Source organism: Paramisgurnus dabryanus, chromosome 20, assembly GCF_030506205.2.
Source record: "Paramisgurnus dabryanus chromosome 20, PD_genome_1.1, whole genome shotgun sequence".
Taxonomy (NCBI): domain Eukaryota; kingdom Metazoa; phylum Chordata; class Actinopteri; order Cypriniformes; family Cobitidae; genus Paramisgurnus; species Paramisgurnus dabryanus.
In genome coordinates this window covers 20,766,055-20,781,501 of record NC_133356.1, presented here as the reverse complement: position 1 = coordinate 20,781,501, position 15,447 = coordinate 20,766,055, and the positions used below count along the sequence as shown (strand labels likewise).

General features: G+C 35.6%; 1 protein-coding gene across 2 annotated transcripts in view; it reads left to right on the top strand.

The window, feature by feature from the left end:
* The window catches only part of LOC135787170 (lysophosphatidylserine lipase ABHD12-like), a 48,909-nt gene that overhangs the window by 1,432 nt on the left and 32,030 nt on the right, over nt 1–15,447 (top strand). Inside the window, exons 4-13 of one of the 2 annotated variants that reach the window (XM_065296967.2) lie at nt 98–217; nt 649–682; nt 784–829; nt 936–1,065; nt 1,163–1,200; nt 1,674–1,762; nt 2,494–2,576; nt 2,766–2,844; nt 2,917–3,041; nt 3,298–4,417. In XM_065296967.2, coding sequence (XP_065153039.1) covers nt 98–217; nt 649–682; nt 784–829; nt 936–1,065; nt 1,163–1,200; nt 1,674–1,762; nt 2,494–2,576; nt 2,766–2,844; nt 2,917–3,041; nt 3,298–3,325 — 772 coding nt within the window. In that variant the 3' untranslated portion in view covers nt 3,326–4,417. Of the gene's footprint in view, nt 1–97; nt 218–648; nt 683–783; nt 830–935; nt 1,066–1,162; nt 1,201–1,673; nt 1,763–2,493; nt 2,577–2,765; nt 2,845–2,916; nt 3,042–3,297; nt 4,418–15,447 lie in introns of those variants that run through there. The other variant, XM_065296969.2, reaches the window with a different exon arrangement.

The following is a 15,447-nucleotide window of genomic DNA, read 5'->3' as shown; positions in this document are numbered from 1 at the left end:
CAAAACTTTAAAAGTAATAGCAAAACTGTTCAGGTTTTTCATTAACATGTCATGTTTTCCTTCTTTTACAATGTCCTTGTATTACAACATCTTCCAGGTTTACAGTACCTAAACATAAATGGAAAGAGTCACAGGGGAAAGATCTACGCTGGTATGAGAAAGCTCTGGGAGATGGATCACCCGTTTTTATTTACCTCCATGGCAATGCAGGCAACAGGCAGGAAACCAAGTTTTAAATATCTTAATATTATTATAAATCATAAGAGAGCACATTTAATATTTTGATTTTTATTCTTTATTGTTTTAAAAGATTTGTATTAATGCATTTGATATTTTTTAAGAGTGGCTAATTAACCTTTGCTCAGGTTTTCTGTGTTTACTGTGATAGTGTTCACTGACTATTTATTTAACTTAACACTGCATTACACTTTGCCTTAGTAAATACTGGGAGGGGCATTCAGTCTCTTTGCTTCACTGTTGAATCCAACTGTCATAGTTCAATTGGTTCCCAATGAAGTTTACGCATTGATATTTGCAAATACATCACTGCTTTGTGAATTGTACTGTTTAAATATGTTGCAGAGTGTTTTATGATTTGTTCCCATTTAACATGACTATTTGTTTTTTTTGTTTACCTTCAATAAACAGAGCTTCACCTCCTCATCGAGTTGGAGTTGCCCATGTAAACAACTTTGGTTATTTTATCATTTTATTCATTTTTTTAGGTGAGCTATCCCTTTAAGCATAATTATGCTAATGTCTGGAAATATCTTGACCATACAGATCTTGAGTAATGCTGGATATCACGTCCTAGTATTAGATTACAGAGGTGGGTTGAAATTGTGTCCCTTCAATATATACAATACAATGACTGGACCACATTTCAGACTTGACCTTAATGTCTTTATTTTCAATATTTTTTAAACTAAAACAAGGTTTTGGGGATTCTACCGGTGAACCCACAGAGGCTGGTCTGACTACAGATACCATACACTTGTACAACTGGGTTAAGGCACGCAGTGGAAACAGTCTGGTCTGTGTTTGGGGTCACTCACTTGGTACTGGGTGTGTATAATATCTTTATTCATTGCCTGTGTTTATAACAAATGCATTAGAAAAATTTATAAAACCTGTAACTGAACTATGTTTCTCTTTTTAATAGTGTTTCAACAAACACTGCAGTGAAATTACTTGAGCAAGGTAAGAATTTACTGACTTTGAAGCATGGGAATGGAACAATGTCTCTTCCAGACCTTATATGTATCAGTGGGTTGGGTTTTTATTGTGTGGCATTAAAATTAATAATAATATTATATTTACTCAATTTGTGTATTGGTCACATACAGTAATACACAGAATACAACCTGTAGTGAAATATTGTGAGGCGGCACAGTGGCTCAGTGGGTAGCACTGTTCCTCACAGCAAGAAGGTCCCCGGTTTGAGCCCCGGCTTGGTCAGGTGGCCTTTCTGTGTGGAGTTTGCATGTTCTCCCTGTGTCAGCGTGGGAGATGCCAAATTGTCCCTCCCAAACCTGTGCCTGGATTAACTTGTGTGAATAAACTTGTGTATGGATTAACCGGTTCTCACCATGAATATAGCCGTAAATGCTGGAAATTTCTTTAAATATATGTTATATATATTATTGTATGTATAACTGTAAATGTCTTCACAGGAAAACATTTTGATGGAATAATACTTGAGGGAGCATTTTCTAATGTAATGGGAGCTGATATGGGAAAATTTCCACACCCCTTTACTTGGGTAAGTAATATTCTATGGCCAGCTGCATAAACTGCTAGATTCCAAAATTTTTGAAATCAAATCAGATTCCTGGTTCTGGAAGTGAAGGAGTCGTCAGTCTGCTGTTTTTGATTTTTATTCTATTCTTTTTTGTTTCATTAAAGATTAAAGGAACATATAGATTGTAGGAACAAAGTATTTGTATAATCATTTTTATATGTATGATATAAGTATTATGAATTCAGAGGGTTGTGATTTGATGCACCTTTTTCTCTAATGTATTTTTAATAAAACAACCTGTATGAAAACAAACCATGGTTTTACTACATTTAAAACAAATGGTTACTAAAGCTTAACCATGGGTTTGTTACAAAAAACATTTATATATCATGGTAGTGAAACCGTGGTGCCACTGTGCCAAAAAAATAGGTTCCAAAAAAAAATTCTTAAGGGAATACCTTAAACCCTTACAGATTTTTATTTACCAGCTGTTTTACAAGAAGACATGTAGAAATATTATAATGTTATACTAAAGATAAGAGAATGTGTTAATTTGTTTGTACTCTTATAAAGACTTTTAAAAAGGAGTCGATCCCCAAAGTAAAATTCTCTTGAAATCTGAGCCTTTTACCTCTTCAAATATTCAAGTAAATGTATATTTACAAGAACAAACTACACATGATCATTATTATGTGTTGTATACAATCGTCTTGTAAATCTCATTTATGCCCTTCTTTTTCCTCTTTATCCAGTTTTATTGGAAGTTCCCATACATTCAGTACTTTCTTTTCAATCCATTAAAAAACAACATTTGGATCTTTCCAACTCATGAGAAGTATGTGACAACAGATCATTATTTTACTAACAAAATATTAGGATAACTCAACTAGTAAGATAATTTAAGAAATTTGACTCTAATAGTATGTCCAGAGATATATGTTAAATATAAAAAAATCTGCTTTTGTGAAGAAATTGTACACTTTCGTTTTTATTTCTTATATGCCGTGTTTCTGTTTTTTGATAGTTTGAAAAAAATCAAAAACCCCCTTCTGATTCTTCATGCTGAAGACGACCCAATAGCACCCTTTGCAGTGGCTCAAGAGGTTTGTGTGTAACTTGTAATTCATTTAAGACTTTTCATAAATTTTTGTTTGAAATAATATTTTCTTGTTTAGTTGTACAGAATAGCAAAAAATGCCCAGAACTCTGAGAAACGAGTGAAGTTGATACCATTTGAGGCATCACTTGAATATGTACACAATCAGCTCTATAAAGATCATCGTTTGCCAAATATAATAAGGTAATATCACCTCATGAAAAATTTTTGAATTATGTACAAATCATTCACTCAAATATTACACACAGCTGGAGAAAATGTGTTACAAGTAAAACTATATAACAACATAACATCCAAGCAAGTAAAGTATTACCTAATGCAAATTTACAATTCAGCTGCTTAATTTAAATTTGAAAATAAGCAATGAATTCTGTTATTAGACTATTTTTATGTGTTAAATATATTGACACATGCCAACTACCTACATTTTTGGTTACAGGGAGTTTGTACAGTCACTGGAGGCATGATACAGACATATGATCCATGATGAGCAGTTTTATCAGAGCTGCCCTGAACTGCAGCTGTAACTAAAAATTTACTGTTGTTTTACGTACTTATACCGCTTTATCTGTAAAATATTGTCATCTGATCACCCTGTCATAGGGGCATTTTTTGTTTAACAAATTTTTTTTTCAATAATTCATCTGTGAAGTTAAACTTTTTTTATTGTTCAACTTTGAACAAAATCAGTTTTTACCCAGTTTATAGATTTTTGCATTGCGGGGTCAACAAATTTAATTAAAGTGTTAACATTGAATAATGTAGAAGCCTAAGAGAAATATTATTTTATATTTTACTGTATGTTGTATAATGAGTTTAAAATTGTTAGTGTTATTCTGTATAATAGAATGCAATAGAATTGCATGGTGTTGCTGCAGTAAGAAAGAAAGAAAGAAAGAAAGAAAGAAAGAAAACATTTGGACATATGATGCTGGCCCGAGAATTTTCGGGTGTTTATTGTATTACCTTCCACCTCTACAATGGCTGTAGGTGCACTGAAACAATCCTTCATAAAATGCATTAAACTTTCACGTCTTTGTAAACGAAAGTTTAATGCATTTTAGGAAGGATTGTTCCAGTGCACCTATGCACCCATTGTGGAGGTGGGGGGGGGTACAACAAGCACCCGAAAATTCTCGGGCCAGCATCATATGTCCAAATTTCAGTCAAACCGTTCTATTTCATCATAAACAATTTGAAAACAGGGCTTTGGTCAGGGCTGAAAGCAGCCCTGGTTAGCGAGTAATCAGAGCGTTTGGTTCTGATAGGTGGTCAGTGATCACATGGGTGACTCAACCCTATCGTTGAAGAGAGCGTTGAGTTACCGTTAAGTTATCGCTTCTCTCACAGCGCTTCACCATCCGTGGCCACGTCATCTGAGTGCAATCACAAGATGAGCTGCTTTAACAGGATCTGAATTACGTAGCTTGACTGGTCTTTGAAATTAATGATGCATTATGTCTGGAAGGACTTTCTCGTTTTGTATACCATACTCTTTCTTTCTTTATTCATTAATGATAAAACAATAAAAGAAATCAATAAAATATTTTTGGATTTTATTTGGAGATATAGGCCTCACAAATTAAAAAAAATGCTTTCTAATCCCAGAAGTGAAGGTGCCCCTGATTTTTTTTTTTTTTTTTTTTTTTTTTGATTTTGCAGATACAGTAAATACATTTAAAGTAAACTGGTTAAAAAGATGTCTTATAAACCCTTTATCCCAATGGTTTTTTATCCCAAATAGTATTTTCAACAAACTTGGTGGCTTGTCCTTCTTATTAAAATGAAATTATCTGCCTAGTAAATTACCTATCCCCCTATCTAACTTTCATCAACATTGTCTTCTTTCATGGAAACTGTGCTATGTACATGACTTTTCACCACACAAAGTTCTCATATGGAACAATGCTGATATAACTATAAAGAACAAATCTCTTTTCTAGATGGTTTACTAATAACTTCAATTGCATTTTATCTCTATTTGACGATACTGTTAAAGGCGCTCTAAGCGAATTGACGCGTTTTAGACCATAAAACATTTTTTGTTACATACCGGAAACATCTCCTCACTATCTGCTTGCTGCCTGTCCGCTGATCAAACTGTAAAAAAAACGCGATCTCTGTAGACAGCCCAGGCTTCACAAATGGCAATATCAACATAGTGGCCAAACCTAGCAGCACAAAACAAAACAAAGTATTCCAGCCAATAAACGACAAAAAGGATTTGGGGGTGGGGGTTGGGCGCGTTCATGAAAGCACGGAAGGGAGGGGGAGGAGTTAGCTACGCTCCGTCTGTTTTAAAACAGTTCAAACGTCAACAATAACTAACGTCTCGCAGATTCGCTTAGAGAGCCTTTAATATTTTAACATATGAGCATTTTTTTTAATTTTCATAACTTTCCAGTCCCATTGAAGGAATATAATTCTTTGATTAAAGCTACCCTGGATTAGTACAATTAGTTAGTAATCATTTAAAATTTAATATAGGTAATTGTGTTAATCCCTCCCTATGTCTAGATGGAATTGACTTTTGAAACAGAAAATGCAACAAAGGACACATTCGTAAAGTTTTTCAATCAAAAAGGAAAATTAATCCTAGAGGTAAATTCTACTGGGGCTCAATTATTTCAAATGTAAATTGGAGGAAAGCCTAGCTCTTGCCAAGTAAATTTTGTATATCCAATAAAGTTAAAGAATAAAAATTTAACCTGTTAATTCTCTCATCTCTAAGTACTCTGTTATTGAAGAAGTCTGGGCCCGGTTCCCCAAAACGTTCTTATCGCTAAGTAGTTCTTAACCTATTCCTTAACCTCTCTCTTAACTCTATGGCACGATTCCCAAAACGTTCGTACGCTAAGTATATCTTCTGTAAGTCACACTTTCGTAAGGTTGGTCTGGACCATTCGTAAGCTCTCTCTTAGCGTTGTTTTAGCGCAAAACGCTATCGCCGCATTCTTTAGAAATCAGCGCTGCGCAGTACAAGTCAAACTATGGTATGCTGACAATGAATATATGTTATGGAGATTTTAAAACTTATAATAAAATATGTTTGCAATGGATACAGGGCTATTTATTTGATATCAGAACGAATGAATCAAAGACGGCGCCGTTGTCTGTTCCCTCTATGTTTATAGCGTTTTCATCACGTTACATTTATAATTTATTTAGAAAGATTTGAATTGGTTATACTAAAAAGCAATAATATCATGTATTCTATTATACAATTTTTTTAATATTTCATATTTGACCGTTTTATGTCTTTTAACATATGACTGTCTTTTTCGTTTTTTCTATCTCTCTCTCCCTCTCTCTCTCTCTCTGTTTGTTTTAAAACTGTTATGTTTCCATACATAATGAATATATATTATACAATATGATTCATACTGTAAAAATAATTTTACTTACAATCAAGAACAATCAAGATACATTACATAAATGCACACACACATACACATCTCAGTAGCCATTAAAACTTTCAATGTATATAAAGAATAAATGTATAATGTGATAAAAACGCTATAAAAAACACTACACTAAAGGGAAACAAAGGGTTTAGTCCATGACATTTTTTTAAATCGGCAACCCTTTTGACATTTTGCCTGACATGGCTAAATTAAAAAAATTCGCCTCCCAAGACAACTCATTATGGAGCTGCTGGATCTTCTCAGACCATAATTCTGTATCTCTCTCTCTCTTTCTCTCTCTCTCTCTCTCTCTCTCTCTCTCTCTCTCTCTCTCTCTCTCTCTCTCTCTCTCTCTCTCTCTCTCTCTCTCTCTGTTTGTTTTAAAACTGTTATGTTTCCATACATAATGAATATATATTATACAATATGATTCATACTGTAAAAATAATTTTACTTACAATCAAGAACAATCAAGATACATTACATAAATGCACACACACATACACATCTCAGTAGCCATTAAAACTTTCAATGTATATAAAGAATAAACGTATAATGTGATAAAAACGCTATAAAAAACACTACACTAAGGCTTCGTTCATACTGCAGGGCTTAATGCTCAATTCCGATTTTTTGAAAAAATTAGATTTTTTTGCAAGGCCGTTCACATTTCCAATAAAATGCGACCTTTTGTGGTCTCCTGTGTGAACGTGAAATGACCCAGAAGTGACCCGCATGCGCATAAGAGTACTCCACGGTCAAGGACATCACTTGTAAGCTAACGTTAAACATGGATGTCAACAACGGTGTAGTCAACAGTGGAGCTCTTTTTGCAATATTAAAGTTATTTTCCCAACGGAGCCAGCACAATTACAATCTTCTGTTTTTTTATGTAAAATGTAAGGTAACATTTGTTTAATTATTCCTCATATCATTTTAAAGCCACGATCTACAGAACATCACACAAAAAACATTTTGATAACTACACCTAAAAAAAATAAAGGAGATCCTGCCTTGGAAACTCCGGCTACAATTCAGTGTTTTTATATAATTTGGAGATTTAGCGCGTCAAAGCAGTCATGACAAAAAAAACGACAAATGAGAAATGACAAATAATTTGTGTTTGTTACTGTAAATGATAAAAACTAAGCTTTATATACAATTCATTAAACGTTAATTTATAACAAGAAAAACACTGAAATTAATGATTTTATAGACACTACGCGTTATTATTTAGCATAGAAATACCTGCTTCCTTGCTTTGACTTTGATCATCTCTGTATTCACTTTAGATACAGAAAGACCTGATGAAATTATTTATTTCAGGAATCTCTTTGCTATCATTTGAAAGTGAACACACGAAGACAGTCGTGTCAGGCATAAATATAGGTTTGGTGCAGATATTTTCCGTTTCAGCACCGAAATTTAAAGAAACGGCTTACCTGTTTTGTAGTTTAACTTTTGACAAAATAACCAGTTTGTTTTAAATACATTTTAAAAACTTATACCCGTCGAAAAACATCCGTTTTTTAATGTTTAGTTTGATGAACTCCTAAATATGAGACGAAGAGCACCTAGCCTGTTCGGCTAAATTGCATGCGCAAGCATGGCCAGCACGCAATAGCGCAACATCGATACAACGAAACGCAATCCAAAATTTACAGACTTAAATTAGATCAGAATTTACGTTTATCATAAATACAATTTTTTTTTATAAAATAAGGTCAGAAGTAACAAAGTGCAGAACAAATGTGCAAAATGCCTCAAGTGCACGGAAACAAAACACAAGCCAAATAGATAAATCAGATAACCCAGAGTGATTTATAAATAAAATAAAGAAATTATTAAAAGAACGAAAGTATAGCCAGAATTGCCAGCTTTGTCTTTTAAATGTGGAAACAAAGAGGCAATGGTTTATAAACATAGAAACCTCTTATGGACGTCTCGACCGGTCACAGGGGTTGTTGGATTTATAAACGCATTTTAAAAATATTTATTGAAAGCTGCTACTTATATTATTCGCAGCATTATAATAATATGCTATATATTAATATATTTGGAGAACGCTGTTATATGTGAAATCATATAACGTGTGCACCCATACGGCCAAAATTTAATGATGTGGAGCAGTGTCGCCCATGGTTGTTGTTTATCTTATCGTTCTTGCCTACTTCAATGCAGAATTATGACGTTTGTAGCCTATCAGTGACGTACGGGTCGGATCCATGTGGCCTGGCCGTTCAGACGAAGGTCGCATTTCAAAAGATCGGATACGTATCGGATTCAGGACCACATACCCAAGTGGCCTGGGTCACATTTGAAAAGATCGGATCTGTGTCGTTCAGACTGTCATGAAAAGATCAGATACAGGTCGCATAGGGGCAAAAAAATCGGAATTGGGTCGTTTCAGACTGTAGTATGAACGTAGCCTAAAGGGAAACAAAGGGTTTAGTCCATGACATTTTTTTAAATCGGCAACCCTTTTGACATTTTGCCTGACATGGCTAAATTAAAAAAATTCGCCTCCCAAGACAACTCATTATGGAGCTGCTGGATCTTCTCAGACCATAATTCTGTATCTCTCTCTCTCTCTTTCTCTCTCTCTCTCTCTCTCTCTCTCCTCTCTCTCTCTCTCTCTCTCTCTCCTCCTCTCTCTCTCTCTCTCTCTCTCTTCTCTCTCTCTCTCTCTCTCTCTCTCTCTCTCTCTCTCTCTCTCTCTCTCTCTCTCTCTCTCTCTCTCTCTCTCTCTCTCTCTCTCTCTCTCTCTCTCTCTCTCTCTCTCTCTCTCTCTCTCTCTCTCTGTTAATTGTAGATAGATTGCTTTTTATTGAAAACATTAAACAATGGCCAGCAATACCGCATTAAACAGAAGTAACTGCAGCTGCTTGCCAATCAATTCTGATTGTAAAGTACCTTACCATTAGTATAAAAGTGTATTAAATAATTTTTAAAAGTCATTAAACCCATGTCAAGAAGCGGCACAACGGTATATGGAGGGTGGATGATTAACGAGGGATACCCGGTTCGTCTACACGTATCACTGACAATTTGATAATTTAATTTATAGTTTATATTTTACGGATAACTTAAACTATGTTAAAATAAATGTTACTGGAATAATTTGAGTAATGTTCCATTTGTATAGAGCGTGTTGTCTTTCTTAACGCCGTAATGCACCTTCGCGTGAAGTGGAAAATCGATCCCTGAGAGATCGATCGCAAATAATTCAGCACCTTCACTTGGGACAGCGACATTGTTACGTCGAACCTAGTGGCAGCGGGTTAAGAAGCTTCCTAAGAGACACTTCGGGGAACACACTTAGGAACACAAACAACTTTGGTAAGATATATCTTTTTGAGTCTTCTTAACGCGCTAAGAGTGAACGTTATCGAGGAACCGGGCCCTGTTCTTTTTGTGGTTCTGAAAATGAATTTTTTTGAATGTAATTTAACCAGTCAATTTTGGATTGATTTAAGTGTCTACCTTTTCAACCCTGTAAATATGACCCATAACTTCACTTTCAAAGATATTATCCCCTATTATGAATATCCCAAGATGTTTTTCCTTGAAAATATACCACAATTTATGTGGTAAAGTCTTCATCCACAAACAAAAATGGCTTAAATCCTATGTTTTACTGTTGTTCGGACGCTTTTACTTGCGCTCTGTGCTTTGCGCTTTTGCTTTTTCGCTTTTATCTTTTGATTCAACTACCAGCCGTTCAGCACAGTGCTCAAACTAAACAATTGGGCACTCACACTAAAACTACAAATTCCTGGAACTATATTGATATTTGGAATATTCAACAACTTGGGGAATTTGTCATAGCGGTCTACCAGTCTGCTATTGCCAGCAGCTGACAATCCTAAAACAGAAACTCAAACAGAAGAAAACTCAAACAGAAGAAAAGAAGAAAAAATGCCTTTTTTGGATCTCAATCCACCTGCTGCTCAAACTGCCACAGACTTTTACAAAAGATTGCAGTTCTCGAAACAAAAAATACTGTTTCCTCGGGCAACGGTTTCTGATGTTAACAAGGAACTTTGCAACATTCTAATGAAACATAAGTCTGTCAGTCGGATTGTCAAACATGTGGGAAAGAATGATATTCGGAAAGAGCAGTCTGAGCTCCTTAAGGGGAATTTCAATGAACTTTTTTGAAACACTTGCAAGACTGAAAGTTCAATCTTTCATCAGTGGACCTCTCCCAGCCTGAGGACAAATATGTTTTCTCGGCTACTAAGCTTAAATTCATGGCTGCAAAAAACCTGCACCATAAGAGGACTGAATTACATTGACCATTTCAATATCTTCTGGAGTCAAAGGCAACTTTTTAACACAGATGGTATCCACCCAAACAAAGTAGGTGCTAGACTGCTTAAAGACAATATCTTGTTCTTCATGCATCATCCATCACCTGAGTGTGCCAGTCCACTACTGAACAGCCGAAATGACCACAGGAATTTACACCAGCACCTGGATGGACATTCAGATGACAAGGATAAAACTCTGCAGTCAAGGACGTTTCTGTTGATAACGACCAGGGAAGCCTTGATAACACTCCCCCCCAGCCTTAAGGAACACCAGAATCACAGCTGATGCCGTCACAATCTCCCTCCCTCTCTCAAACATCACCACTTCTGTGCTTTTCAGAGAAAATTGAGAAACTGGTATTTGCTGGAACAAAGCTCTCCCACTCTATTGCTGCGAGTCCCCAAATATCAACCAAGAAACGGCGGGCTCCTCAACCGCCAAAGCCTTCGGGCCCAGCCCGCCCTCCCCCTCCATCTGAGAGAGCACTTCGACCTCTGCCTCAATGTCAGGGATCACACCAGCCCTCATCTGCAAACTGGTAACTGATATGTGTTGGGTCCCCGCTACGTCAGCAGTAACAATCATAAATATTCTCAGAACTAGCAGGAGCCGGATGTCCCTTTAGCTTTCCCTATCTGTGTCCTGACATGTGATAGAAAGCCGAAGGCCCTCTCCAGCCACACAGCAATTCTATCTAATCTACTGCCTATTATACGTCATTCTGAGATTGATAAAGTGGCAAAACCAGTTACTGTTAAGAAGGCATTTCTGAACATTCGTTCACTAAAGAACAAATCCTTTTTAGTTAATGATCTTATCACCACTAACAACCTGGACTTTATGTTTCTAAATGAAACCTGGTTAGATGACAGCTGTAGTGCTACAGTCCTCAATGAATCCTCAGCCCCTCCAAACTTTACTTTTATATGTGTCTGTAGAGCTGTTAGAAGAGGTGGAGGAATAGCTGCTTTATTCAAAGATGCCTTTCAATCCAAGCAAGTGTTACTTGGTGATTACCAGTCTTTTGAATATTTGTGTATTGCTCTAAAAGGTACACCACGCATTCTGTTTACAATTATTTATAGACCTCCCAAATACACCTCAGCATTTGTTGATGAATTCACAGAACTTTTATCAACAATTTCCTCTGAATTTGATTATTTTGTTATTGCTGGAGATTTCAATATTCATATAGACAATGCAGAAAACAATACTGCGATTGAACTGTGTAATGTTTTAAACACTTTTGATCTGACCCAGCACGTGCAAAGTCCTACACACAATCGGGGACACATTCTTGATCTGCTCATTAGCAAGGGTCTAGACATTTCATCCACTGTAATCAAGGATGAAGCGCTATCTGACCATTTCTGTGTTTACTTTGATTTATTGATCTGCCCTGCCACTGATGCTAGATCTGTCTATGTCAAAAAAAGGTTCATAAATGAGAACACCAGAGGGGTATTTATGAATGCTATATCAATGTTGCCAAACATATCGGCAGACTCTGTTGATGTTCTCTTTGAAAACTTTAACATAAAAGTTAAAGATGCCATTGATGGTATAGCTCCAGTAAAGGTCAGGATGATCACTTGCAGACGTAAAGCAGCCTGGAGAAACACAACAGCAGTACAGCACATGAAAAGAACATGCAGAAAAGCTGAACAAAACTTGAAGTACATAATAGCATCTATAAGGACAGTCTTCGTGTTTTCAATGTAGAACAAGGCACAGCTAGACAGACCTTCTTTTCAAACATTATAAACAACATAAACATAAACAACACTCACACACTTTTTGCTACTGTAGAGAGACTAACAAACCCCCCAAATCAAGTTCCTAGTGAAATGCTCTCTGACAACAAATGTAATGAGTTTGCAACCTTTTTCTCTGAGAAGATCAGTAATATCAGAATGGCGATAAATACGGCATCATATTGTATGTGGTCAGTTAGATATCATTTACAACAACCTCAGAAATTAGTCATTCTTTCAGAATTTGACATAATTGATATAAAAACCTTGGAAGAAACAGTACAACATCTTAAAGCATCAACTTGCAGCCTTGACAAGCTCCCCACATCTTTTCTCAAAAAGGTGCTTAACTGCTTAGAAACGGACCTCTTAAAAATAGTAAATACCCCTCTGATCACAGGCACTTTTCCAGAGTCATTAAAAACAGCAGTTGTTAAGCCTCTCCTAAAATAGAGTAACCTAGACAAAACTTAGCAACTACAGACCAATCTCAAATCTTCCGTTTATAGGCAAGATCATTGAAAAGGTTGTTTTCAATCAGCTGAACAAATTCTTAAACTCAAATGGCTATTTGGACAACTTTCAATCTGGTTTCCGTCAGCATCACAGCACAGAGACAGTGCTCATAAAGATAATAAATGATATTCACTTAAACTCTGATTCAGGTAAAATATCAGTGCTGGTGCTACTAGATCTTAGTGCTGCCTTTGACACAGTAGATCACACCATACTCTTACATAGACTGGAAAACTGGGTAGGGCTCTCTGGGGCGGTCCTCAAATGGTTTAAATCATGCTTAAAAGGGAGATGTTACTATGTGAACAAAGGTAACCATAAATCGGATTGGACATCCATGACATGTGGAGTCCCACAGGGTTCAGTTCTTGCACCGCTTCTGTTTAATTTGTATATGCTCCCACAAATAATGAAAAAGAACCAAATTGCTTACCACAGCTATGCAGATGACACCCAGATATACTTAGCCCTGTCACCCAATGACTACAGCCCCATTGACTCTCTATGTAAATGCATTGATGAAATTAACTGCATCAAAACTTCCTCCAGTTAAACAAAGACAAAACTGAAGTCATTGTATTTGGAAATACAGATGAAACTCTCAAGGTTAACACATACCTTGACTCTAGGGGTCTAAAGACACAAAATAAAGTCAGAAATCTTGGTGTAATTTTAGAGTCTGACCTTAATTTCAGTAGTCACGTGAAAGCGATAAGCAAATCAGCTTCTACCATCTCAGAAATATTGCCAGAATTAGTTGTTTTGTCTCAAGACAGGACTTAGAGAAACTTGTTCATGCTTTCATCACAAGCAGCGTGGATTAATGGTATGGACTCCTTACTGGGATCCCCAAAAAGACCATTAGACAGCTGCAGCTCATACAGAACGCTGCTGCCAGAATTCTGAGCAGAACCAAAAAATCTGAGCACATTACTCAAGTCCTCAGGTCCTAACACTGGCTTCCTGTTACATTTAGAATAGATTTTAAAGTATTGTTACTCGTTTATAAATCACTTCATGGCTTAGGACCCAAATACATTACAAATATGCAAACTGAATATAAACCTTACAGGTTACACAGATTATTAGGATCCGGTCAGTTAGAAATACCAAGGGTTCACTCAAAACAAGGTGCGTCAGCATTTAGCTTTTATGCCACCTGTAGCTGGAATCCAGAAGCTTCCAGAAGAGATCAGATGTGCTTTAACAGTAAACACTTTTAAATCTAGATTAAAAACACATCTGTTTAACACTGCATTTACTGAGTGAGCACTGTGCTGCTTCACACTGACTGCACTTTTAACTCAAGTCATTTTTACTCCTGTTTTATTCTTTTTAACATTTTAAACTGTTTTTATTAAAATCACATTTATTTTCTTTAATTGTTATTTTAAATTCTCATGTATCTTTGTTTTTATTGTGATTTTATCGTGTATCTCTTATTTTTACATTTTCTTTTTTCTCTTTTATATATTGTTTTCTCATTTCTATGTAAAGCACTTTGAATGACCTCTGTGTATGAAATGTGCTATACAAATAAACTTGCCTTGCCTTGCCTTGCGTTGCCTTGTCTTGCCTTGCCTTTGTATTTTCCACTTTTTCTTACTGAATTAAGATCCATTGTTACATCTCTTAGACTTATAAAAAACTTAACTTAAGTTATTATGATTTATTCAAAGATTTAATTTAAATTATGCACTATTCTTACTCCGATGTTGAGTTTATAACTGTTATACACAGTCTAACCAACCAATTACTGATTTGGTATTTTTTTCTCTCTCTCTTTTCACTTTTATTTCTTTTCCTTTGTATTAATAATCAATTGTCTGTAAGTTAAACTCTGTCTGTAACTTATCTTCTATTTCCCTGAATTTATGTATATTCTTAATTTTTTTTTTATAAAAAAAATGATGCATTATGTCGGCCATAGAGAAGTTACGACTAATATTCAGTACACGGATTGTTTATCTACGCTTGTTTATTTTATTAATTAAACACCAATGTTATTTTAATCAAGAACTGTTAATTTAATTCAGTAATTTATTGGTTTACATTGGTTTAAATTTTAAATAAACAAATTAAAATAAAACAAAACAAACAACGTGGCATAATTACAAAATAGCTGTGGGATTAAATTCAAATAGCTGCCATATTATTTAGGAAAATGATTATGGTACTGAAAACGTTATATGGTGCTGATCTAAAACATGACACTTCAAAATTACTGTAGACCCGAGACACTAAATAACACCAAAGTATGCGTGTATTTCACATGGTGTGGTTCTTCTTGTGAAATGGAGAGGTTAGTTATGCATATTGGCCAAAATCAGAATACTGAAAAAAATTCCATGCAAACTATCTGCGATACATTGAGAACACATGGGATGTGTGTTAAAATGTTTTTGCAGCCTGATGAAATCGTTATAAATGCGTGTTTAATACTGTAAAATACGCTCGATGTTACCATCACTGCCCTTTCCTTCCAGAATGAAAAAGAACATTCCAACTTGAACCCATATTGTGCAAGCTGTCTCTTTGGTACCGCGTCGGTCCGCGTGGTTTATTTACATGTTGCTGCTGATTGGACTGCAGTTCTGACAT